This window comes from Oncorhynchus tshawytscha, linkage group LG06, assembly GCF_018296145.1.
Source record: "Oncorhynchus tshawytscha isolate Ot180627B linkage group LG06, Otsh_v2.0, whole genome shotgun sequence".
NCBI classification, from domain to species: Eukaryota; Metazoa; Chordata; class Actinopteri; order Salmoniformes; family Salmonidae; genus Oncorhynchus; species Oncorhynchus tshawytscha.
Window position 1 is genome coordinate 20,741,764 of NC_056434.1, and position 27,941 is coordinate 20,769,704.

At 42.9% G+C, this 27,941-nt stretch overlaps 1 protein-coding gene across 2 annotated transcripts in view; it reads left to right on the forward strand.

The window, feature by feature from the left end:
* Nucleotides 1-27,941, forward strand: part of LOC112244736 (yjeF N-terminal domain-containing 3) — a 74,180-nt gene that overhangs the window by 37,875 nt on the left and 8,364 nt on the right. The window contains exons 1-3 of one of the 2 annotated variants that reach the window (XM_042323066.1): nt 14,578-14,700; nt 21,041-21,149; nt 27,308-27,418. In XM_042323066.1, coding sequence (XP_042179000.1) covers nt 14,606-14,700; nt 21,041-21,149; nt 27,308-27,418 — 315 coding nt within the window. In that variant the 5' untranslated portion in view covers nt 14,578-14,605. Of the gene's footprint in view, nt 1-14,577; nt 14,701-21,040; nt 21,150-27,307; nt 27,419-27,941 lie in introns of those variants that run through there. The other variant, XM_024412507.2, reaches the window with a different exon arrangement.

Consider the following 27,941-nt stretch of genomic DNA (forward strand, 5'->3'; position numbering starts at 1 on the left):
GTCCACATATTCTAAGTCAGAACCGTCCAGAGTAGTGATGCTGGATGAGCGGGCAGGTGCGGGTAGCGATCAGTTGAAGAGTATGCATTTAGTTTTACTTTCATTTAAGAGCAGTTGGAGGCCACGGAAGGAGAGTTGTATGTCTTTGAAGCTCGTCTGGAGGTTCGTTAACACAGTGTCCAAAGAAGGGCCAGAAGTATACAGAATGGTGTGGTCTGCGTAGAGGTGGATCAGAGAATCACCAGCAGCAAGAGCGACATCATTGATGTAATAATGTACTAAGGAATACATTATTAAAACCATCGATTTGTACAACACAATCATTGAGTCGAAAGCGCTATGTATTTAAATGACTTTACAAGCCTTGGCTTGGCTCCAGAATTGTTTTCCTTCTAACAGCGGTATTCCAACATTTCACAAAAGTACACTGAAAAAACGAATTTTCTTTAAGTACCCCATTTGTACTTTTTAAAGTAGAGTCCTTCCAAAATATTTAGTGAACTGTTTCCTTGTGTAAGTTATTTACCAAATATATACAGTTGAAGTCGGAAGTTTACATACGATCTTTGTCCCCATGTGCAGTTGCAAACTGTAGTCTGGCTTTTTTATGGCGGTTTTGGACCAGTGGCGTCTTCCTTGCTGAGATGCCTTTCAGGTTATGTCGATATAGGACTCGTTTTTACTGTGGATATAGATACTTTTGTACCTGTTTCCTCCAGCATCTTCACAAGGTCCTTTGCTGATGTTCTAGGATTGATTTGGACTTTTCACCAAAGCTTGTTCATCTCTAGGAGACAGAATGCATCTCCTTCCTGAGTTGTATGATGGCTGAGTGGTCCCATGGTGTTTATACTTATGTACTATTGTTTGTACAGATGAATGTGGTACCTTCAGGTTTTTGGAAAATGCTCCCAAGGATGAACCAGACTTGTGGAGGTCTACAATTTTTTTATGAGGTCTTGGCTGATTTCTTTTGATTTTCCCATGATGTCAATCAAAGAGGCACTGAGTTTGAAGGTAGGCCTTGAAATACATCCACGGGTACACCTCCAATTGACTCAAAGGATGTCAATTAGCCTATCAGAAGCTTCTAAAGCCATGACATAATTTCTGTAATTTTCCAAGCTGTTTAAATGCACAGTCAACTCAGTGTATGTACACTTCTGACCCACTGGAATTGTGATACAGTGAATTATAAGTGAAATAATGTGCCTGTAAACAATTGTTAAAAAATTACTTGTGTCATGCACAAAGTAGATCTCCTAACTGACTTGCCAAAACTATAGTTAGTTAACAAGAAATTCGTGGAGTGATTGAAAAACGGGTTTTAATGACTCAAACCTAAGTGTATGTAAACTTCCGACTTCAACTGTATATGTGTATTATGAACCATACCATCAACACTCCGGCCAAAAGTTCTGAGGTTAGTAATTACTAACTAAACTCCCAAAGTTTATTTCCAAAACGGTATCTGATAGACAAAGATTCTTTAAGTTATTTGTTTTTTTAATAAACAGTTTGGCTCCCAACAAGTGTGTGGCTCCTTGGGAGCCCAAGTGTGGCTCCCAACAAAAAGGTTTTAACAATAATATAACAAACAACTTTTGTTCACAGGGATGCCACAACTCCATTTTACTTTCTCTTTATTGGAAGGCATATAAGGTCCTCTCCAAATACACCATCGAGAGCGTCCTGACCAGTTGCATCACTTCATGGTACGGAAATTGATCCGTCCACGACCTCAAGGTCTTCTAGCGGGTGCTGAAGACAGTTCAGCACATCACTGAGGCCATGTTCCCACCTCTCAAGGACATCTACTTGAAACGGTGACAGAGGAAGGCCCGCAGCATCATCAAGGACCCCACTCACCCCAGCCACAAGCTGTACACTCCCTTACCGTCGGGCATACGGTTTTGGAGCATGAAGTCTGATACCAACAGGCTCAGAGACCGTTTCTATCTACAAGCCATCAGACGGACTGACCACCTGCATTGAGACTCCGCACCTTAACACACATGCACTGTCACACTCTCTCTCACACACACACACACAGTTTTTTACAACTAACCTTATTGGGGGACACAATTCAGTCCCATTCAAAATCCTATTTACCCTAACCCGTACCCTTACCATAACCCTAACCCTAAACATAACCCTAGCTCCTAACCCCAACCTTAACACAAATTCTAACCTTAACCCTAAAGTCCCTAAAAATAGCATTTGACCTTCTCGGGACCAACAAAATGTCCCCAGTTGGTCAAATGTTTTTGTTAACTATTCTTGTGCGGACCTCTGGTCACCACAAATATAGGAACACACACATCACAACTGCTGTACCATTTACAGTACTATTGCTATTGCTGCACAATTTAAACACTTGTCCCCAAATCCCTCCTTCCCTGATACATGTGTAAATATTGGACTATAAATTGAGCATTCCTGTGTTATATTTAGGCTATATTTATTCTATTCTACTGAGCCATATGCTTAATGTTCGGATTCTTATATTTTATTATTTCTAATTGTTGCATTGTGGAGAAGGAACCTGCAAGTAAGCATTTTGTTGGACGTTGTATACCATCTGTTTCCTGTACAAATGACTAATAAAACTTGAAACAGTTTATGTATTTTAGTCTTACTCTAGTTTTGCTCTATAAAATCTGTCAATGTGCCCTAAAGCAATTTGCTCCAAGAACTCTGTACTACTATGGCTGACCCTGTAAAATAACACATTTCACTGCACCTATCTGGTGTACGTGGTTATAAAACATTTGTTTATTGTCAATCTCGCCCTTCATTATTTAATTATTTTTTATATACCCTACTGTTCAAAAGTTTGGGGTCACTTCGAAACGTCCTTGTTTTTGAAAGAAAAGCACACACACAGGCCAGCATCCCGGAGTTGCTTCTTTACTGTTGACTTTGAGACTGGTGTTTTGCGGGTACTACTACTACTTTGCGGGTAGTACAGAGCGTTGTACGAGATGGAATAGCATGGAATAGCCTTCATTTCTCAGAACAAGAATAGACTGACGAGTTTCAGAAGAAAGTTATTTGTTTCTGGCCATTTTGAGCCTGTAATTGAACCCACAAATGCTGATGCTCCAGATACTCAACTAGTCTAAAGAAGGACAGTTTTATTGCCTATTTAATTAGGATAACAGTTTTCAGCTGTGGTAACATAATTTAATAAAGTGTTTTCTAACGAACAAATAAGCCATTTAAAATGATAAACTTGGATTAGCTAACACAACGTGCCATTGAAACACAGGAGTGATGGTTGCTGATAATGGGCCTTTGTACACCTATGTAGATATTTCATTTAAAAAATCTGCCGCTTCCAGCTACAATGTTCATGTTGTAAATGACTAATGTCTACACTGTATTTCTGATCAATTTGATGTTATTTAAATGGACAAAATGTTTTGCTTTTCTTTCAAAAACAAGTGACCACAAACTTTTGAACGGTAGTGTGTGTAATGGACCCAAATGATCAAATAGATCAGCCATATACCAATGTTCACATCATTTGAACTACTCCTTACAGCTTTTGACAACTAAAAAGAATCAATCTGAACAAATTTATTTCACCCTGCAACACACAAAACACTGTATATTTATTTTGCTATAGCAGTATCGAAAGGAGACCTGGGGTTGCTGATCCCTGGTCCCGGGGGGCTCTCACAATTGTGTGGTCAGTAAAACCGATTGGTTACGTTTTCACAAGGCCATCACCGCAGAGGCGGATGCCACTCGAGTTTGCAAGATGTAGTTTTGCTCCTCCAATGTACAAACTAAACACACAGCAGACTTGCCTTGCACTTGAGGAACACGTTTTCCCACTCTGTTGACCCCGTACCTACTAACCACGCTACAGAAAGGCCAGTGGTGTCTGATACCAGTATCACCTTTAACCAAGTAGTTGACTACAACAAAATCAAGATCATCTATTGACAGTACAACAAGGCTCCCACTGGGGAAAACTGGTTGAATCAACATTGTTTCCACGTCATTTCGACCTCCAAAATCTATGTGATGACGTTGACTCAATGTGGAAAAATAATTGGATTTACAAAAAGTCATCAACTTAAGGGAATTTAGTATTTTTTTTCACCCAACTTTTAACCTAAATCCAATGACTTGGTGATTTTGTTGTTGTTGATTTCATGATAAATGAATGTATGTGACAACTCAACCAAACATAAAACAAAACTAGACGTTGAACTGCAATATGTGCCCAGTGGGCTCATTCACCGTATTCCAGTGGTTCGTTTTAATACCAAGGAAACAAACCTGAAACAAGGCTGAAACCTTGAGTATTCCATCCTCATAGCCATCTGTAACAGTCATTTTCAGGTAAACAAAAAGGAGACGAGTTGTTGATATCAAAATAATTTTGCTTTAATTACAAGTTGCAACAGAAAAATGTGTAACGGGCGATCTCTGAGAAGGCCCTTTTTATATTAATCACACTGCACCAAATGTTCTGTAAACACCAGCCCGAGAGGCTTGTAGGAAGTCACAACATCAGCAGCTACAGAATCACAGTGTCACAGATACATTATCAGTGTGTCCTTGCCCCAGTCTGGTGTAAAACTTTAAACATCACATTCAACACTGGCAGACATTTGATAGTGGCAGTTAAAAAGGTCAAAGGTAGAAACATCAGTACTTAGTCTGTAATTATATGTTGTAACTAACAAGTGACATGGTTAACTGGAGAGAAATGGAGAAAAAGAGAGCGTGATAAATGGAGAAAGGGAGAGAATGCAGTGATAAGGATAGAGGGAGAAAGAGGGAGCTAGGGAGAGAGAGAGAGCTAGGGAGAGAGGGATGGAAAAAAAGATTGCTCTATGCCTTATGGCATCACAACAAACCAAGCCTTCAGGCTTACAGACTCAGAACAAAACAGGCCTAGTTTACTAATGTTTTTGTTTGTCGATGTAGAGAAGCCAGTCTTACCTAATCTAGCAACATCCTTGCATGTCATGTAATCCTCTTCACTCTTATTGCCATGGTTTTGCTTGACAAATATCCTCCCTCTAGGTTACCCACCACCATTAGGTCTGTCAGTGCACTGCTAAGCTTATAGTGCTGTTTTCTAAGTCTCTAGGGAAGAATCAAGTACAAAATGGAGGGTCCACTGTTACTGTAGCTCCGTAGGCTTAACTGATGCCCTGACTCTGATGTGTTTCATAGGGCAGGTAGGTGAGAACATCTCATCCTTGGTGTCTCTGTGTATGAGAACACTGGTCAGAGGCGTAAGACAGGAAGCTGAGATGGTAGGATACCACCGGGGATATGTCAGAGAGGTCAAGCGAAAAGATGGTATTCACTGGACAATCAGCTAGTGCTGCCTGCCCATCCCACAACAGGAGAGAGTGAACGGCTTGTTTACTGCGGATGAGCAACCTCCAGGGTCAAAACCCCATGTTGTCCAACCTCAGCAGTGAGAGAAAAGAGGTGATGTGACGGGGGTCTATTAAGTTTCAGTCTGAAAGCACAGCTCAATAAATGGAAAGTTGACTACAGTGTAATTACACTGAACAAAAATATAAACGCAACATGTACTGCTGGTCCCATGTTTCATGAGCTGAAATAAAAGATTCCAGAAATTTTCCATACGCACAAAAAAAATGTAATTCTCTCTTAATGATGTGCACAAATGAGTTTCCATCCCTGTTAGTGAGCATTTCTCCTTTGCCAAGATAATCCATCCACCTGACAGGTGTGGCATATCAAGAAGCTGATTAAACGGCATGATCATTACACAGGTGCATGTTCTGCTGGGGACAATAAGGACAAGGACAATCTAAAATATGCATTTTTGTCACACAACACAATGTCACAGTTGCCTCAAGTTCTGAGGGGCATGCAATTGGAATGTTGACTGCTGGAATGTCCACCAGGGCTGTTGCCAGACAATTAAATATTCTGAAACAAAGCTGAAAATGTCCCAGTTCTTGCTGGCCTTCATACTCACCAGACATGTCACCCATTGAGTATGTTTGGGAAGCTCTGGATCGACGTGTACGACAGCATGTTCCAGTTTCTGCCAATATCCAGCAACTTCGCACAGCCATTGAAGAGGAGTGGGACAACATTCCAGGGGCCACAATCAACAACCTGATCAACTCTATGCGAAGGAGATGTCGCAGTGCATGAGGCAAATCGTGGTCCCACCAGATACTAACTGGGTTTCTGATCCACACCCCTACTTTTTTCCCCCCGATGCATATCTGTATTCCCAGTGATGTGAAATCCATAGATTAGGGCCAAATGAATTTATTTCAATTGACTGATTTCCTTATAAAGAACTTTATTTAACTCAGTAAAATATTTGGAATTTTTGCATGTTGCGTTTTATATTTTTGTTCAGTATCTACATCAACACATTCAAATAAAATACAAAAACTGTGTTTCCCAATCATAATTTAAGTCACCCAGGATAAAAACTTCTGATTTAGTAAAAGAAGAAAACAAACTAAACTCAAAAGAAACGTCCCTTTTTCAGGACACTGTGTTTCAAAGATAACTTGTAAAAATCCAAATAACTTCACAGATCTTCATTGTAAAGGGTTTAAACACGGTTTCCCATGCTTGTTCAATGAACCATAAACAATTAATTAACATGCACCTGTGGAACGGTCGTTAAGACACTAACGGCTTACAGATAGTAGGAAATTAAGGTCACAGTCATGAAAACGTAGGACACCAAAGAGGCGTTTCTACTGACTCTGAAAAAACAGACAGCTGATCGTCCTCGCAGTTGCAGACCACGTGTAACAACACCTGCACAGGATCGGTACATCTGGACATTACACCTGCGGGACAGGTACAGGATGGCAACAACAACTGCCCAAGTTACACCAGGAACACACAATCCCTCCATCAGTGCTCAGACTGTCCGCAATAGGCTGAGAGAGGCTGGACTGGGGGCTTGTAGGCCTGTTGTAAGGCAGGTCCTCACCAGACATCACCGGCAACAACGTTGGGCACAAACCCACCGTCGCAGGACCTGTACTCTGGAGGTGGAGGGTCCGTCATGGTCTGGGGCGGTGTGTCACAGCATCAACAGACTGAGCTTGTTGTCATTGCAGGCAATCTCAACGCTGTGCGTTACAGGGAAGACATCCTCCTCCCTCATGTGGTACCCTTCCTTCAGGCTCATCCTGACATGACCCTCCAGCATGACAATGCCACCAGCCATACTGCTTGTTCTGTGTGTGATTTCCTGCAAGACAGGAACATCAGTGTTCTGCCATGGCCAGCGAAGAGCCCGGATCTCAATCCATTGAACACATCTGGGACCTGTTGGATCAGAGGGTGCGGGCTAGGGCCTTTCCCCCCAGAAATGTCTGGGAACTTGCAGGTGCCTTGGTGGAAGTGTGGGGTAACATCTCACAGCAAGAACTGGCAAATCTGGTGCAGTCCATGAGGAGGAGATGCACTGCAGTACTTAATGCAGCTGGTGTCCACACCAGATACTGACTGTTACTTTTGATTTTGACCCCCCTTTGTTCAGGGACACATTATTCCATTTCTGTTAGTCACATGTCTGTGGAACTTGTTCAGTTTATGTCTCAGTTGTTGAATCTTGTTATGTTCATACAAATATTTACACATGTTAAGTTTGCTGAAAATAATCGCAGTTAACCGTGAGAGGACATTTCTTTTTTTGCTGAGTTTAGTTAACTACTATGTGGTATTGAAGTTTATGGAATTCCCATTTGAACTAAAGGCACTGGGTGAGCAGACCACATTGGGCTCCTCTTTTGATCTAACAATAGCAGATCTAAGAGTGGAGTTCAAACCAATGGGTACAAGATTACAACTGACAACACCCCTGGTAGTATAGACAACAGTACGACAACAACGCTTTGAGAGGATGGGATGTATTACTTGAACAGGGCTGAGTCAATATCTTAATGCAGCCTTGAAATATGTATAGAGGGTCCAGGCTCCTAGATGGTTTGGGTGGAGTCCATCATCTCTGACACCTTTTGTTTCCAAAAGGTGTCAGTTGTCAAAAGTTATGCCAACAGAGTGGCAGTAGTCTTTAAACCAGATATGACGTGCTAAGATTCTGCTGAACCTTTCACAGCCGCGACCCAGCGACTTCACAGAACCAGAGATAATTGGATGCTTTTCAGAGACTTTTAGGGTGTTGATCAGCTCAGTAAAATCCTGATTCATTATCTCTGTTTTATTAGTTCAGACCCCCTAAGCTGGACCATCAGGAAACAGGATAAAGGATGAAGGAGCAGGAATGTCTGGAAGCAGGTGGGCGAAATGGTTGCTCAGCAGGATGGGATGCAGGATCGATAACCGTAGCATCTGCTAGCTCCTTATCAAGCATCCTTGCTCCTTTATCCTCCAAGGGGGTGGGGGGCTGGGATGGGTGGCTGGGGTAGGATGGAAAGTCAGGTGAGATGGTAGGGGAGATGTGACTTCATTAGTGATCTGAAGGGCGGAGGGGGGAGATAAGAAAGAAAGAAAGAATGAAATATGTGAGTCAGACACAGCAGAGAAAGAAAGAATGAATTGACAGCGAGAGGGACAGAAAGTGAGGAACTCACACAGGCATGTAACCAAACAGGACAGTTGATGCATTGTTGTTATATTTCACGTTGGGCAATCGGGTAGAGGTGAGAATGGCCCTCAGTCTGGGCTGTATTCAGGCCAATAGCATTCTAATTTGAGTTAGTGATCCTTTCACTGGTATCTGCAGCATGTTTTAAGGTCACTGAAACCCAATGGGATGTGACAGAACTGGGTCTTTAATGTATCTTTTGATTCCCAGTGCACAGTGGCTGACGAGTGGTCTTACTGCTGATTCGTATATGATTTTGTAAAGAAGTTAGCGCTAGCAGCACCCGCTAAAATGATTACTCCCTGCCGTCCAGGACCTCTATAATGACTAAAGCCAGCCAAGCCATGGACTGTTCTCTCTGCTACCGCATGTAAAGCAGTGCCAGTGCACCAAGTCTGGAACCAACAAGACTGAACAGCTCATACCCCCAGGGCATAAGACTGGTAAACAAGACTGCTAAATAGCTAATCAAATGGCTGCCCGGGCTACCTGCATTGACTCTTTTTTTGCACTAACTCTGTGCACCACACACTGGACCTACACACTCACACTGACATCCCAACACACACACACACACACACACACACATACATTGTCCATACCATAAATACATTGTCCATACCATAAATACATTGTCCATACCATAAATACATTGTCCATACCATACATACATTGTCCATACCATAAATACATTGTCCATACCATAAATACATTGTCCATACCATAAATACATTGTCCATACCATAAATACATTGTCCATAAATGTCCATACAATACGTCCATCCACCCCCAGGATTCATTATAGCCCTGAAATGAATTGAATGACTGACCTTTGTGAGTGGCACTGTGACTATAGTTTCACCACTCTGATACCCCAGTGCACTGTTCATGGGTGATATGTGTGACAAATCATTTCTAACATTAGAATCAACAGGAGGAGATGGAAGGCATAACATAAGCAGGTTCTGACCATAATGTGACCAGGCTGAGGCAAGGTAAGCCCAGTCTTCTCTGTGCCAGCTGAGGGTGTGGGTGAGGCTGTGGAAGAGGCTATGGGTGAGGCTGTGGCTATGGTTGAGGTTGAGCCACGTGTCCCCACGGCTGTTCCTGCAACTTCTCCAGCTTTGCTGATGGCCAACAGGCAAATGCGCCACAGATCTCATCTCCTTTGGCCCATTAGATACACACAAACGCATGCATAAACACGCACACGCAAATACATGCTCACACACACACACACACTTACTCTATCACTCTCTTTCTCTCTATATATTTTTCCTTGCTTTTAGTCCTCGCACCACTAAATCACGATGTTCCCCTCAGGCTGAGGCCCGACTGAGACAGTGATGGATGATTTTACTAATCTCTGTTCTCTCTCTCTCTGCTCTGCTCTCTGCTATTGTTAGCCAAGCCTGGCCTCTTTTTCCTCTCTTCCTGTCTCCTCAGATGGGAGGCTTCCTGTAACTACACTTGTCTTGAGTGATGAGGAGAATGTACTTCAGTACTTTGTGTTTTTTGTGTGTCCTTAGGTGATCTTTCGTCTTTGTGCCCACACACACGCACCTGTGCACGCACGCACGCACGCACACACACACGCACACACACGCGCACACACACGCACGTGTGAAAACACACAGACATGTGCACAGACACACACACACACCTGTGCACACAGCGGGATGAACAGTCGAACATCAGATGACCTGAAGTAGTGGCAGCAGGAAGAGACTGAAGCATGCATTAGTAATGATTTGTAAGCCAGGAATTTATTGAGTGCTCAGCAGGGAAACATCTCCACAGCTCTTTTCCTCAAAGTCTCTATGTGCTGTATAATTCAAATATTCTATTTCCCTGGCCACCATGACCCAACTTATGACCAAACCGTTTTTGCTCTAGCACCACTTACGCCCACAATGACATTAAATGTTAATGCTAATGTAAATAAAGGGGAAGATTTTTCACTCTTTACTTTCATAATGAGATGCATTACCTTGGTTAAGTTTCTCAGGCCTTTGCTGAATGTATTCAGTGGCTCCACAACCTCTGTGTTAGAAGTATAACACTGGAGACAGGAATGAGCTGGTGTCAATTAGTCATCTCCCGCATGCTCCTCTCTCTCTCTCTCTCTCTCTCTCTCTCTCATATATGCAGTATACATAAAGTGCATTTGGAAAGTATTCAGACCCCTTGACTTTTTCAAAATGTTGTTACGTTGCAGCCTTATTGTAAAATCGATTAAATTATTTCATTTCATCATCAATCTATACAGAATACCCCATAATGACAAAGCAAAAACAGGTTTATTAAAAATGGAAATATCACATTTTACATAAGTATATAGACCCTTTACTCAGCACTTTGTTGAAGCACCTTCAGCAGCGATAACAGCCTGGAGTATTCTTGGGTATGACGTGTCGTGGAATATTCTAATCAAGTGAGAGACTTTTGTCATTTCTTCAAACAATCATCTTTATTCAATATCGATTAATTATTGCAATAATGAAACTGTCGACCCCACCCTCTTGAGTGTGTTGCAGAGAGCTGAACTGATAATGAAAAAAAAACAGATCTTATATAGGCAACCTAAAAATGCTGATCGGGGGGCATCATAAGCCACCTTGGGTTCATCTCCTGGTTATCTGCACAGGATGTTGTTTTACCCCCAACCTGGCTTAGTTTCCCAAATGCCAGGATGAAGATGAGACAATGAGGGATTGTTCTAACTTTTCCAGGCTATCTCTATCTCGGGTCACACACACCACATCTTGTCTATGGAAGGTTTTTATCACCAAGTCATTGTCAGTTGTCAGCTCAAGCTCCAGAGGCCCAACTCAGTCCCATAGATACAGATGAGAGAGTACTCATCAAAGCAATTCGATGCATAAACAGTATTATAACATGATTTTGTAATTTTTCTCTCACAGACGCTACAAGCTTGGCACACCTGTATTTGGGGAGTTTCTCACATTCTTCTCGGCAGATCCTCTCAAGCTCTTTCAGGTTGGATTGGGAGCGTCACTGCACAGCTATTTTCAGGTCTCTCCAGAGATGTTTGATCCGATTCAAGTCCGGGCTCTGGCTGGGCCACACAAGGACATTCAGAGACGTGTCCCGAAGCCACACCTGTCTTGTCTTGGCCATGTGCTTAGGGTCGTTGTCCTGTTGGAAGGGGAACCTTCGCCCCAGTCAGAGTTCCGGAGCGCTCTGTAGCAAGTTTTCACCAAGGATCTCTCTGTACTTTGCTCCGTTCATCTTTGCCTCAATCCTGACTAGTCTCCCAGTCCCTGCCGCTGAAAAACATCACATAGGGATGGTGCCACCACCATGCTTCACCGTAAGGATGGTTCCACATTTCCTCCAGATGTGATGCATGGCATTCAGGCCAAAGAGTTCAATCTTAATTTCATCAGACCAGAGAATCTTGTTTCTAATGGTCTGAGTCCTTTAGGGCTGACATGATGTCTTAAAGTAATGATGAACTGTAATTTCTCTGCTTATTTGAGCTGTTCTTACCATAATATGGACTTGGTCTTTACCAAATAGGGCTATCTTCTGTATACCACCACTTCCTTGTCACAACACAACTGATTGGCTCAAATGCATTGAGGAAAGAAATTCCACATATTAACTTTTAACAAGACACCTGTGAATTCAAATACATTCAAGTTGACTACCTCATGAAGCTGTTTGAGAAAATTCCAAGAGTGTGCAAAGCTGTCATCAAGGCCAAGGTTGGCTACTTTGAAGCATCTCAAATATGATTTGATTTGTGTAACACTTTTTTGGTAACTACATGATTCATTATGTATTATTTCATAGTTTTGATGTCTTCACTATTATTCTACAATGTAGAAAATAGTAAACATAAAGAAAAACCCTTGATGAGTAGGTGTGTCCAAACTTTTGACTGGTACTGTAGATACAGTGGGCTCTAAAATGACTGGCACCCCTGACTGGCAATTCACAAACAATACTTAAAAAAATATAAACAATATATTTATGGAGATAATCTCAAAATACCAACATGTGAGAAATACTGTACTTTATTAATGTTTCAATGGAACACACCAAAATCATACAATTATTTAATACAAAATAAATTTCAACAAAATCAAGGTTTCGTAATTATTGGCACTCCTCATTTAGTACTTAGCACAACCACCTCTGGCAAGAATAACAGCATGGAGTCTTTTCCTATAATGTTTGACAAGGTTAAGGAACACATTTGGAGGGATTTTGGACCATTCCTCTATGCAGATCCTTTCAAGATCCTTCACATTCTGGGGTTTGCGCTTATCAACTGCCCTCTTCCACTCAGCCCACAGGTTTTGGATTGGATTGAGGTCCGGCGACTGAGATGGCCATGGCAGAACATTGATTTTGTTGTCACAGAACCATTTCTGTATGGATCTTGAGGTATGTTATGGGTCATTTTCTTGTTGGAAAGTCCACCTACGGCTAAGCCCCAGCCTTCTGGCAGAGGCAACCAGATTGTCAGCCAAAATTGCCTGATCCTTAGTGGAATTCATTATGCCATCAATCTTAACCAGTGCCCCTGGACCTCTGGAATTAAAACAGCCTGAAAACATCACTGACCCACCACCATATTTCACCGTGGGTATGAAGTGCCTCTCCTTGTATGCATCTCTGTTTCGCCACCAAACATGCCGATGTTGTATCTGAGCAAAACGTCTCATCTGACCAGAGCACCTTCTTCCAATCATAATTTAAATTACGTTTTGCAAACTCGATGTGCTTGCGTCTGTGTCTTGGGGTCAGAAAGGGCTTTCTTCTGGCAACCCTTCCAAAGAGCCTGTGGTTGTGGAGGTGGCGTCTGATGGTGCTTTTTGAAACCTGGTGACACCAAGACGCCACCAAGGCCTGCAATTATTTCACAGTGATTCTTGGGGATTTGGTTGCTTCTCTCACGATCCTCCTCCCTATCCTGGGGGGCAAAATGCATTTGCATCCTCTACCTGTGAGGTTTTTGACTGTTGAATTTTTAAATAATTGCCCTGACAGTGCTCAGTGGTATATTCAATCGTTTGTGGATCTTCTTGTAGCCATTACCAGATTTATGAAGGTCTACGACCATATGACTCTTTTGAACTGCCAGTTCTTTTGTTTTCTTCATGGTGTTGGATGACAAAGGGATATTGCATGTGTGTTACCTCTTTTTTATACCCCAGTGAAAAAGGAAGTGATCTAAAGGCTCAATATAGATCCTTAAGACTTAGATAAACTTAAATAAGTGGAATTTAATTCCTGGTTTAATTTTGGTAGATGTTATTTACAATAATATTTAAGGGTGCCAATAATTGTGAAACCTTGATTTAGAGGACATTGATTTTTAATTAAATCAATACATGATTTTGGTGGGTTCCATTGAAACATTAATAAAGTACAGTAGTTTTCACATGTTGGTATTTTGAGTTTGTCGCTGTAATTATATTGTTTATATTTTTTAAGTATTGTTTGTGCATTGCCAGTTGCCAGTACTTTTGGATCCCACTGTATCTATATGAATCTATTTCTCTCCATCTGGGTCTTTCTTTCTGCTCTTGTCAGGCCCTCTTTTTTGATATTTTGCATCAGGGAGACTGGCTGGGACTTCATCATAGCAGAAGAGAGAGTGAGATAGGAACAGAGAGAGAAGGTGTGTGAGAGGGAGAAAGAAAATAGAGATAGAACAGAGGGAGGGGGTTACCGGAAAAAGACACATACTGTGTCCACCACACATTCTTCCATGTTAACTTGTTTCTCTTTTACCTCATGTGATGTGGCTCTTCTGTGTTGTGTTTGGTCTGATCAGAACAGAAAAAAGGGCAGAGGAGGAACAGAGAGGAGGACAGAAAGGAAGAACAGAGAGGAGAACAGAAATAACGAACAGAGAGGAGAACAGAAAGAAAGAAGGACAGAAAGGAGGACAGAGGAGGACAGAGAGGAGGACAGAAAGAAGGACAGAAAGAAGAACCGACAGGAGGACAGAGAGGAGGACAGAAAGAAGCAGAGATGAGAACAGAGACGAGGACATACAGGAGGGACACCCAGTCTACAAGACAGTTATTTAAGCATCAGCAGAGAGGAGCCTGGGTAATTACTGTGAAGTGAGTGAAAAGACAGAGTTACCAGATTATTTTAGGAGCTGTTTAGTTAATGTAGATCCTGGATGGGAGAAGGACAGGAGGTCATTGGAGAGGAGGAGAGGAGGGCATAGGAGAGGAAGGCATGCGAGAGGAGGGCATGGGAGAGGAGGAGAGGAGGGCATGCAAGAGGAGGAGAGGAGGGCATGGGAGAGGAGGAGAGGAGGGCATGCAAGAGGAGGAGAGGAGGGCATGGGAGAGGAGGAGAGGAGGGCATGCAAGAGGAGAGGAGGGCATGCAAGAGGAGAAGAGGAGGGCATGCAAGAGGAGGAGAGAAGGGCATGGGAGAGGAGGAGAGGAGGGCATGGGAGAGGAGAGGAGGAGAGGAGGGCATGGGAGAGGAGGGGAGGAGGGCATGGGAGAGGAGGAGAGGAGGGCATGGGAGAGTAGGAGAGGAGGGCATGGGAGAGGAGGAGAGGAGGGCATGGGAGAGTAGGAGAGGAGGGCATGGGAGAGGAGGAGAGGAGGGCATGGGAGAGGAGAAGAGGAAGGCATGGGAGAGGAGGGCATGCAAGAGGAGGAGAGGAGGGCATGGGAGAGGAGGAGAGGAGGGGAAGAACAGCCTTAATACTCAGTTATTTTATTATTAAAAAAGTGTAAGCTTTCTGCTCCTGCACACATTTCACTGTAACTTTGTCTTAATGAACAGATCCAGATAAATGAAGATGGATTGACACTCCATGCAATTAACAAGCTGCAATTTATATGAATCACTTCATCATCCCAGACCTAATCAGTCTCCTGAGAGTGTACTGTTAGTACAGCGTTAGTACAGCGTTACTGCAGGCACTCTTGTGTTTTTCATTAGTTTTGTCAGACAGCTCTGTTGACTCTCTCCCATAAACATGAGCTCATTAGACATTGGAAAGTGTTGTGATGTTGAGTCATGTGGTCGCCACAGCCTTAGTCGTGAATGTTTTTTGTGTAGGCCCTACTGTATATTTTGGTGTGACGTGGTGGAGAAGTGTTTTGCGAGCAGCCATCTGCTCATGCGAGTAAGTGTGTGTTTGAAAAGGTATGTGCATGTACGTGCAGTGCTCACATGCGTGTGCATGTATCCCCCTCTGTTTGTGTCTGCTATAGCCTTCAGGGACAACTAGGCTGTGGAGGTAAACAGGCTCATTAACAGGCATGTGATCACAGCTGAGCACCCTGGGCCACAGCCTGAGTGGTGAGGAGCAGTGACACACCATAGGGATGCCGTGGCCGCCACACACATGGAGATTAATGGAGACTCCAGGGGAGGGAGGGGTGCAACACTGGGTCTCTCCAGCTTGTTACTGTCTCTGCTGCTGCTGTTCCAGCCACTCAAGCGTATGTGCAACACCCCCTCCCCTCCCCTCCTCCTCTGCTCTTCAGAGCACCTTCACTGACATATGGTCCCCCTTGGTGCACCTAAGTTGGATCCATCTCTCCCTTTCCCTCGAGGGCTTTTATGTGCTTGAGTGAAGGACTACAGTACTGTGTGTTATCTGTTCGCTGGGGACTTGGGAGGAACAGGAACAGGGATTTCTGTCTCATTGTTGACCCAGACAAAGATATATAATAAGTTATATTGAATTATGTGGACCCAGCAGGCTCCATATGGGTGCCATTTGGCCTGGTCTAGAAGACAGTGGAGTAGGATGATGTTTTCCAGACAGATGCAGTCACCCCCACCCCCCGTACTGTTTAAGGTTAGGGTTGTGGAGGGTTAGCTGATCCTAAATCTGTGCTTACGGGCAACATCTAGCCATGGGGACAAGTTTTTACATTTTATGTAGGCCTTCAGGCAGTGACCGCGGATGAATTGTAGCCTACATTGCTTACTGTAAAAGTACTATCGTCCTATTATGAAAGCAGCCATCCAATCCAATGAACTAATGTGATCTTTGTAAAGACCATCATGTCACAGCGAGCCAGGAAGTCTGCCCCAGGCTAGCCCTGGGTGACAGGTGTGATGCTCTGGTGGCTGAGCTAAATGCCAAAAGCCCCGTTGGACGCGGTAGGTTTTAACACAGTGATCCTAGAGCCAAAAGAGAAGAGAACAATGGGCCAATGCTGGGGCAACCTTAAGCATTCAACTAGTCACAGTGAAATTAAGATTATGTTTATTGGTTTAAGCAATATGTGAATGTGGGGTTGTTGCCTGTAATGCCAGGACATTAAGTTGTACTGTTTTCAAATGCTTTCACCGTGTGACTTTCATCTGCATGAGAACTGTAAATATGGTTAGAGTGTTTCATCATAAGATATCTCAATGAGGTTTTACATCAGGGACAACCTTCTTAGTCCTTGTTGAACTTCCTGAAGTTGTTACATGCTTCAGATGTCAGTGGCCCTTTTAGCTTCCCTGTATGCTCCGTTTTCCTCTGTAGTCACAAGTGGAGGATGATTAAGTCCAGAGGTGTCATGCCTGTAGGGGGCACAGGGGCATGTGCCCCCTCAGATTTGTCCTGTTTTTCTTATTTATTTATTTATATATTATTTTTTTTACATTTAAATACCAACAATGCTTAGTTTTTTCTCTCTGTAATTCTACTAACCAATTTTATGAAGTTGGATTTAGCTAGGCCAGATAGGTTCCCAATCTCATGACCTGATAACCAAGAAGCCATTTCAGGCTATCAATCATGTTAGAGTAGCTAGCTTATCTATCTTAGCTGGCTTGTCTGCTGGCAAAGTTGGTAGACTTTAAAAAAAACAACAATGTACTAAATAAGACTCTCATTCCTTTCAATCAAATTACCCAGATTTTAGCAGAGATGCAGAGAAGAATATTTCATTTCTTTAAAAAATAACCACCAATCAGGAGGACAGCTCAAGAGGTATGCTTAGATACTGTATGCAGAAAAATAGACATGTTTTTTTTACATCAAATTAAGCATAATGATTTTGGCTCTAGATTGCAGGAAAATACAGTTTCAGGTGTTTGAAAAATGCAAAATTCTACAAATGTGTGTGCATCAAATCAAATCAAATGTTTTGTCACATGCGCTGAATAAAACAGTGAAATGCTTACTTACAAGCCTTTAACCAACAATGCAGTTTTAAGAAAAATTAAAAGTAAGAAATAAAAGTGACAAATAATTAAAGAGCAGCAATCAATAACAAAAGCGAGACTATATACAGGGGGTACCGTCAATGTTTGGGGGCACCGGTTAGTAGAGGTCATTGAGGTAATATGTACATGAAGGTAGAGTTATTAAAGTGACTATGCATAGATAATAACAGAGAGTAGCAGCAGCGTAAAAGAGGGGGGCAATGCAAGTAGTCTAGGTAGCCATTTCATTAGATGTTCAGGAGACTTATGGCTTGGGGGTAGAAGCTCTTTAAAAGCCTCTTGGACCTGGACTGGCGCTCCGGTACTGCACGAGCCTGTGTGCATGTGTGTGTGAGCAGAGCATCAGCTGACAAATACATTCTGCTGTAAACAAAAATAGTCCTGCTGGAACCACAAATGTCACCTTTGAGGAAAGTGGGAAATCTAGTCAGTTGTACAACTGAATGCATTAAATCGAAATGTATCTTCCGCATTTAAAAAGAGCCCCACAGAATCAGAGAGGTGCAGGGGGCTGCCTTAATCCACATCATCGGCGTCCAGGGAGCAGTTGTTGGGGGTTAACTGCCTTGCTCAAGGGCAGAACAGCAGATTAATCCACCTTGCTGGCTCATGGATTCGAACAAGCAACCTTTCGTTACAGGCCCAATGCTCTTAACCATTAGGCCAACATTAAGAACACCTGGTCTTTCCATGATATACACCATGACATACATACATCCACTTAAGTTAGTGTAGATGAAGGGGAGGAGACATGTTAAAGAATATTTTTTAAGCCTTGAGACAATTGAGACATGGATTGTGTATATGTGCCATTCAGAGGGTGACTGGGCAAGACAAAAGATGTACAGTGCCTTGCGAAAGTATTCGGGCCCCTTGAACTTTGCGACCTTTTGCCACATTTCAGGCTTCAAACATAAAGATATAAAACTGTATTTTTTTGTGAAGAATCAACAACAAGTGGGACACAATCATGAAGTGGAATGACATTTATTGGATATTTCAAACTTTTTTAACAAATCAAAATCTGAAAAATTGGGCGTGCAAAATTATTCAGCCCCCTTAAGTTAATACTTTGTAGCGCCACCTTTTGCTGCGATTACAGCTGTAAGTCGCTTGGGGTATGTCTCTATCAGTTTTGCACATCGAGAGACTGAAATTTGTTCCCATTCCTCCTTGCAAAACAGCTCGAGCTCAGTGAGGTTGGATGGAGAGCATTTGTGAACAGCAGTTTTCAGTTCTTTCCACAGATTCTCGATTGGATTCAGGTCTGGACTTTGACTTGGCCATTCTAACACCTGGATATGTTTATTTTTGAACCATTCCATTGTAGATTTTGCTTTATGTTTTGGATCATTGTCTTGTTGGAAGACAAATCTCCGTCCCAGTATCAGGTCTTTTGCAGACTCCATCAGGTTTTCTTCCAGAATGGTCCTGTATTTGGCTCCATCCATCTTCCCATCAATTTTAACCATCTTCCCTGTCCCTGCTGAAGAAAAGCAGGCCCAAACCATGATGCTGCCACCACCATGTTTGACAGTGGGGATGGTGTGTTCAGGGTGATGAGCTGTGTTGCTTTTACGCCAAACATAACGTTTTGCATTGTTGCCAAAAAGTTCAATTTTGGTTTCATATGACCAGGACACCTTCTTCCACATGTTTGGTGGGTCTCCCAGGTGGCTTGTGGCAAACTTTAAACAACACTTTTTATGGATATCTTTAAGAAATGGCTTTCTTCTTGCCACTCTTCCATAAAGGCCAGATTTGTGCAATATACGACTGATTGTTGTCCTATGGACAGAGTCTCCCACCTCAGCTGTAGATCTCTGCAGTTCATCCAGAGTGATCATGGGCCTCTTGGCTGCATCTCTGATCAGTCTTCTCCTTGTATGAGCTGAAAGTTTAGAGGGACGGCCAGGTCTTGGTAGATTTGCAGTGGTCTGATACTCCTTCCATTTCAATATTATCGCTTGCACAGTGCTCCTTGGGATGTTTAAAGCTTGGGAAATCTTTTTGTATCCAAATCCGGCTTTAAACTTCTTCACAACAGTATCTCGGACCTGCCTGGTGTGTTCCTTGTTCTTCATGATGCTCTCTGCGCTTTTAACGGACCTCTGAGACTATCACAGTGCAGGTGCATTTATACGGAGACTTGATTACACACAGGTGGATTGTATTTAATCATCATTAGTCATTTAGGTCAACATTGGATCATTCAGAGATCCTCACTGAACTTCTGGAGAGAGTTTGCTGCACTGAAAGTAAAGGGGCTGAATAATTTTGCACGCCCAATTTTTCAGTTTTTGATTTGTTAAAAAAGTTTGAAATATCCAATAAATGTTGTTCCACTTCATGATTGTGTCCCACTTGTTGTTGATTCTTCACAAAAAAATACATTTTTATATCTTTATGTTTGAAGCCTGAAATGTGGCAAAAGGTTGCAAAGTTCAAGGGGGCCGAATACTTTCGCAAGGCACTGTAGTGTCCTTGAACGAGGTATGGTAGCAGGTGCCACGCGCACCGGTTTGTGTCAAGAACTGCAGCGCTGCTGGGTTTTTTCAAGCTCATGTTTCTTGTGTGTATCAATAATGGTCCACCACTCAAAGGACATCCAGCCAACTTGACACAACTGTAGGAAGCATTGGAGTCAACATGGGCCAGCATCCCTGTGAAAACCTTTCGGCAACTTTTGGAGTCCATGCCCCGACAAATTGAGGTGGGGTGTGCATCTCATCATTAGGAAAGTGTTCGTAACAGGTATACTCTGTGTATGTTATCATACTATATGCTTTGATTATAATATTCTCCATCGTATTCTGAGAAAGTATTGATGTAGTACTCCATCTCTCCACCAGGTGTCTCTAGTGTAATATGGAATAGTGTACTTTCTCTGTGTTTCCACAGCAGCTCCCTCTCTGGTGAAATGAGCCCACATGGCAGAGCTATGATATCAGTTCAGGACTGTCAGTTCAGGCCTGTCAGCCTTACCTGTATATCTGTTTCAGAGCCATATAAATATCTACTTCATAAACTTCAACTTGGTAGTGTCATTACACTCAAAGGAAATACCTCAGGCATCAGACAATCACCAACCGAGCATTTCATCTAACACGCAACACAGCAACATATGTTTTTGAGGTTTAGGTCTAGTTTGCTGAGAGATTCATTAACAGTGCTACCGTACACAATATATAATTGAATTGTGATTGATTGAATCTGATTGATGATGCTAATGCTATTGCTCTGTGTTGTGTTTCCCTACAGTAAAGTGGAGACAGCAGCCATTGAGACAGAGCTGCTGAGGGACTACAGGTTTGGCCAGCAGCAGCTGATAGAGATCTGGGGGCATGCCTGTGCCATCGCCATCACCAAGGTACTTTATGTACCACCCTTATCCCCCCACTCCTCTTTCCAAGAACCACCTTTTTCGGGCTACTCATTAATCTATCTATCCATCAATCAATCAAATGTATTTATAAATCCCTTTTTACATCAGACCCCTGTGTGTGTGTGTGTGTGTGTGTGTGTGTGTGTTGTCTCTTTGTGTAATGTGTGGGGAGCGTTCTGTAAGTTAGTTCTCCCAGTCAGACTGCCTGTGGTCAGCAGCAGTGTACGGAGTGTGGAGCTGTCAGGAACACACTTTGTGTCAGGAACACTTTGACCAGGCGGTCGGTTGGTTTAACCCTGCAGTCGTATCCTCCACAGGAACCCGGTGTGGCGTGATTAATGTTCCTTGAGCTTTCAGACATAAGACACTTTCCTATCAGAGATAAAGAGGGAGAGAGACCAAGAAAGAGTGAGAGCTCCCCTCAGAGCGTCTGATTACCTCAACCACATCCACCTACCATCATTATCACCAAAAGATAATGGTCCATGGCTCGAGCAGCCGCAGCACACATACAGTACGTAGCTAGACAAGCCGCGTCTGGCTCGGCCTGGGGCTACTGCACCCACATGCATGACATCAAAGTTCAGAAAAATAACCTCACACTCAACGTCAACAAAACAAAGGAGATGATTGTGGACTTCAGGAAACAGCAGAGGGAGCACCCCCCTATCCACATCGATGGGACAGTAGTGGAGAGGGTAGTACGTTTTAAGTTCCTCAGCGTACACATCACGGACAAACTGAATTGGTCCACCCACAGAGGCAGCGTTGTGAAGAAGGCGCAGCAGCCTTCAGCCTTCAACCTCAGGAGGCTGAAAAAATTTGGCTTGTCACCAAAAGCACTCACAAACTTCTACAGATGCACAATCGAGAGCATCCTGTCGGGCTGTATCACCGCCTGGTACGGCAACTGCCCCACTCACAACCGTAAGGCTCTCCAGAGGGTAGTGAGGTCTGCACAACGTATCACCGGGGGCAAACTACCTGCCCTCCAGGACACCCACACCACCCGATGTCACAGGAAGTCCATAAAGATCATCAAGGACAACAACCACCCAAGCCACTGCCTGTTCACCTCCAGCCACTTTAATAATGGGAATTGATGGAAATTGATGTCAAATATATCACTAGCCACTTTAAACAATGCCACTTAATATAATGTTTACATACCCTACATTACTCATCTCATATGTATATACTGTACCCAATATCATCTACTGCGTCTTTATGTAATACATGTATCACTAGCCACTTTAAACTATGCCACTTTGTTTACATACCCTACATTACTCATCGCATATGTGTATACTGTACTCGATACCATCTACTGCATCTTGCCTATGCCGTTCTGTACCATCACTCATTCATATATCTTTATGTACATATTCTTTATCCCTTTACACTTGTGTGTATAAGGTAGTAGTTTTGGAATTGTTAGGTTAGATTACTCGTTGGTTATTACTGCATTGTCGGAACTAGAAGCACAAGCATTTCGCTACACTCGCATTAACATCTGCTAACCATGTGTATGTGACAAATACATTTGATTTGATTTTGAGTTCAGTAGTAAGGCTTTGGGATTTCACTACAGTGGTTGCGTTTGCCAGATAACATGAACTCCTCACAGAGTAATCCACCCCATATACGCCCAAAGACCTCAACCCCCCTGGCATCAACCACACGGGCCCATCAAGGGTCCATCTCATCGGTGTTCCTCTGTGATCTGGCGTGCGTGAGTGCAGCACCTGCGTTTAGCCTAGGGGTAGGGATAGCAGGCAAAGGCCTTTCAGCACCTGGGGATACAAAGAATGCTCCAGTTCCATGGAGCAGTAAATGCTGGAGTCTGCTGTCCCTGTGTCCCTGTTCTGTCTACTCAGGATGTGTTGAATATGTCAACGTGTCCATTGAAAAACACATTGATTATCCCGCTCAGCTTTCATCAGGAGTGTGTGGCTATATGTTTATGTTTGGGTGATTCCTTATGAAACTAGAACAAAAGAGACCATTATATTTTCGATTTTCACAAAATGTAATCCATAAAAGGGTCCTTTGGAGGAAAGATTGTTGATACATATTTGACATTTGTATCTTAAGGCATCATTGAGAAATAATGAATTGAAGTTGGAATATTTGTGCCATTTTGGCCTTACCCAGGCACCATAATGTTTCATCTGTAGATGCTACAAAGCAGGTGTCACATGAAGCTTTACCACCTGCTCTGTAATATGAATAGTATTTTGATGTCTTTTTTTTAATTACAATAATTTATGAACATTTAAAATAATGAAACATTATATTGTAAAAATACTAAATATCATGGTATTTTGTTTTTTTTGTATTTGTGGCTGTATGTGTGGTGGGACACGTGGGTGTGGGGGCAAGTGTGTGTGGTGTGTCTGTGTGTGTGTGTGTGTCAGATGGATGAGAGCAGAGGCCCTATAGTGCAGGGATGGGCATGGGGGGTGGGGGCCACAAATATAATAACTAATTTCATGCAATTCTACTCATTTTGCCATGGGCAGAGATGTATTTTTTGCAGTTTTACAGCTGAAATTCTGCACATTTTGCCATAGGGTGGAGGCAAATGTTTGCAGTTTTTAATATGATAACGGATGATCAATGGGCCCCACCCCGGTTGGTAATTCGGCCATGCTTGCTACAAGTTTAGATAGTTAGCTGGCCGATAGACTTACAGTGCCTTGCGAAAGTATTCGGCCCCCTTGAACTTTGCGACCTTTTGCCACATTTCAGGCTTCAAACATAAAGATATAAACATTTATTTTTTTGTGAAGAATCAACAACAAGTGGGACACAATCATGAAGTGGAACGACATTTATTGGATATTTCAAACTTTTTTAACAAATCAAAAACTGAAAAATTGGGCGTGCAAAATTATTCAGCCCCTTTACTTTCAGTGCAGCAAACTCTCTCCAGAAGTTCAGTGAGGATCTCTGAATGATCCAATGTTGACCTAAATGACTAATGATGATTAAATACAATCCACCTGTGTGTAATCAAGTCTCCGTATAAATGCACCTGCACTGTGATAGTCTCAGAGGTCCGTTAAAAGCGCAGAGAGCATCATGAAGAACAAGGAACACACCAGGCAGGTCCGAGATACTGTTGTGAAGAAATTTAAAGCCGGATTTGGATACAAAAAGATTTCCCAAGCTTTAAACATCCCAAGGAGCACTGTGCAAGCGATAATATTGAAATGGAAGGAGTATCAGACCACTGCAAATCTACCAAGACCTGGCCGTCCCTCTAAACTTTCAGCTCATACAAGGAGAAGACTGATCAGAGATGCAGCCAAGAGGCCCATGATCACTCTGGATGAACTGCAGAGATCTACAGCTGAGGTGGGAGACTCTGTCCATAGGACAACAATCAGTCGTATATTGCACAAATCTGGCCTTTATGGAAGAGTGGCAAGAAGAAAGCCATTTCTTAAAGATATCCATAAAAAGTGTTGTTTAAAGTTTGCCACAAGCCACCTGGGAGACCCACCAAACATGTGGAAGAAGGTGCTCTGGTCAGATGAAACCAAAATTGAACTTTTTGGCAACAATGCAAAACGTTATGTTTGGCGTAAAAGCAACACAGCTCATCACCCTGAACACATCATCCCCACTGTCAAACATGGTGGTGGCAGCATCATGGTTTGGGCCTGCTTTTCTTCAGGAGGGACAGGGAAGATGGTTAAAATTGATGGGAAGATGGATGGAGCCAAATACAGGACCATTCTGGAAGAAAACCTGATTGAGTCTGCAAAAGACCTGATACTGGGACGGAGATTTGTCTTCCAACAAGACAATGATCCAAAACATAAAGCAAAATCTACAATGGAATGGTTCAAAAATAAACATATCCATGTGTTAGAATGGCCAAGTCAAAGTCCAGACCTGAATCCAATCGAGAATCTGTGGAAAGAACTGAAAACTGCTGTTCACAAATGCTCTCCATCCAACCTCACTGAGCTCGAGCTGTTTTGCAAGGAGGAATGGGAACAAATTTCAGTCTCTCGATGTGCAAAACTGATAGAGACATACCTCAAGCGACTTACAGCTGTAATCGCAGCAAAAGGTGGCGCTACAAAGTATTAACTTAAGGGGGCTGAATAATTTTGCACGCCCAATTTTTCAGATTTTGATTTGTTAAAAAAGTTTGAAATATCCAATAAATGTCGTTCCACTTCATGATTGTGTCCCACTTGTTGTTGATTCTTCACAAAAAAATACAGTTTTATATCTTTATGTTTGAAGCCTGAAATGTGGCAAAAGGTCGCAAAGTTCAAGGGGGCCGAATACTTTCGCAAGGCACTGTACCACTTAAAAACAACTATTCCCAGGGTGGTTACTGTTAATGAGAATATGTTCTCAGTCGACTTACCTGGTAGAATAAGTGTAGGGGGAAAAAAGTAGGCTTAGCCTCAGGGACCTTATTAGAGTCAATGCAGCCATTGCTCCTGTGTGTGTGTGTGTGTGTGTGTGTGTGTGTGTGTGTGTGTGTGTGTGTGTGTGTGTGTGTGTGTGTGTGTGTGTGTGTGTGTGTGTGTGTGTGTGTGTGTGTGTGTGTGTGTGTGTGTGTGTGTGTGTGTGTGTGTGTGTGTGTGTGTGTGTGTGTGTGTGTGTGTGTGTGTGTGTGTGTGTGTGTGTGTGTGTGTGCGCGCATGTATGAGGATAGGACTGCAGAGCCTGGCACCATGAGCTGACATAACCCCATTCCTCCAGATAGGAGGCAGGGTAGCAGGGCTACACCCTGACTACTAAACCCAGACCAGGGCAACCTACTCCTCTATAACCAGCTTGTTCCACTGGATGTGAATTTTAGATATCCACTGAAATGACCTTCTCTTTATTCTTTAATCATTTTGTTAGCGCTAATGACCCAATCCTAAAGCAAGGTGAGATAAGATAGAAAATATAATATGATACAGTTAGGATGCTGCTGTAAAAGGCACTCAGGTTTTCCACTGCATTCACAGTATGTGGATATTGAATGTCACTCCTATCAAAGATGGCTGGTTCTTATTGGGCTACTGTGCTAATTAGCGTTAGCATTTGCCACAGGGGAGCAAGTCAGAGAGGGTGTCATCACATCAGTGCAACGAGAGACACACATGAAAACCCTGGTGCACAGCAGGAGACACACTACTACACCCTTAATGACACCAGGAAGTCATTTCACCTGTTTCAGCCACTTAGGCTAAATGTTCTTACCTATCTATTTCCTCTCTCGCTACGCTCGGAAGGTAGCTTCTGCTGCCATCATTATCCTTCCACCTCACGGACTTGATGCTGCCATTACCATCCTTCTTTCATCTCATTTAGAGTGTATCTACTCCTAGACAGAACATTTATGTTACAGATAATGGCTACTGTCTCTCTTCTCCCGCCATCATTACTGTAATTAATTCTTTCATGTCTGTATTAATCAGATACGGCAATTAGAGTACGGCTCCATTTGTTGCACTGTAATGTACCACTCCATTTAGAGTCCCGGTTTTAGCGGCCATATTGAAATGTGTCCGGTATATGAAATACCTAGGGTAAGGCTACATATTTGGTGTGTTAAAGTTGTTGGAAAGTAAGGTAAGAAACCTTTAGCTGTGATGTTGCTAGTAGCTAGCAACACTACATGTTTCACTCCCCTACTGATCCTATTTAGGTGTGAGGAGGAAGATTGGACCACTTAAGTTAACACGCCAACTCCAGCAGGAAATAGTGGGGGATACCGTTGCTGCTTCTCTTAAGGACGTGTGAGGGGATTTACTGGGGTATGTGCTGTGCCCCTGTAAAACAGAGAGGGGGAGATGCCAGTGGCCCGGTGGGAAAACTCATGGCTCAGGCCTGATGGAAAGTAGTACCGTATGTTATTTAAAGGGAGCATCCTGTGGTGTCCGGGTCTGGTATTTTTTCCACTCCTGTCTGGGTTTAATTCGTTTGGGGCTTTCTGTCTTTAAAAAAAGACCTGGGTGCCATTTCCCCTGGCTATGGCATTGCGTCCCTGGTACGCGAAGGAGAGAGTTTGACAGTGATGGAGGATCAGCCTCACGGGTTGGATGACCTGTACCCTGGACAATGATTCTGCTAGGCTAACTGGTGATGTCTTTGTCTCACTCTCTGTCTCTCTCTCCCTCCAGGCCTTTCCTCTGACCTCCTTGGGTAAGAAGCAGCCAACAGTGTTGGTAGTCTGTGGTCCTGACCAGAATGGCTCCATCGGTCTGGTGTGTGCCCGCCACTTGCGCATATTTGTAAGTATACCACAGAAGACTGCACCAGCCATGCACCCACCAGCCATCTCACACACATGGCCATGTGGACAATGTCAGACTATAGTTAGTAATGAATGAAATGGTTCAGTGAGTTTATTGCAGTATAAAGTAAAAGGGTTTAGGAGATTTTCATTACAACTCCTATAAGTAGACATGAATGATTAATTGATCCATGATGGGATTGAAAATGTTGATGACATCACTTCATTGTTACCCTCATTCAAATACTGTATGGATTCAGTTGGCAGTGGTAGCATACCATGATAGCATGTTGTTGATGTCATGACTTTAGTCACATTCGTTTGCATGACTGTGGATATGCTGTTCTGTCATGTGAAGACATTTATTGCAATACTACAGACGATAACAGTACATGAACTAAAAACATAATTTGAATAAGGATTTACACGTTATGATTTTTATTTATTTATTTTTTATTTATTTCACCTTTATTTAACCAGGTAGGCTAGTTGAGAACAAGTTCTCATTTGCATCTGCGACC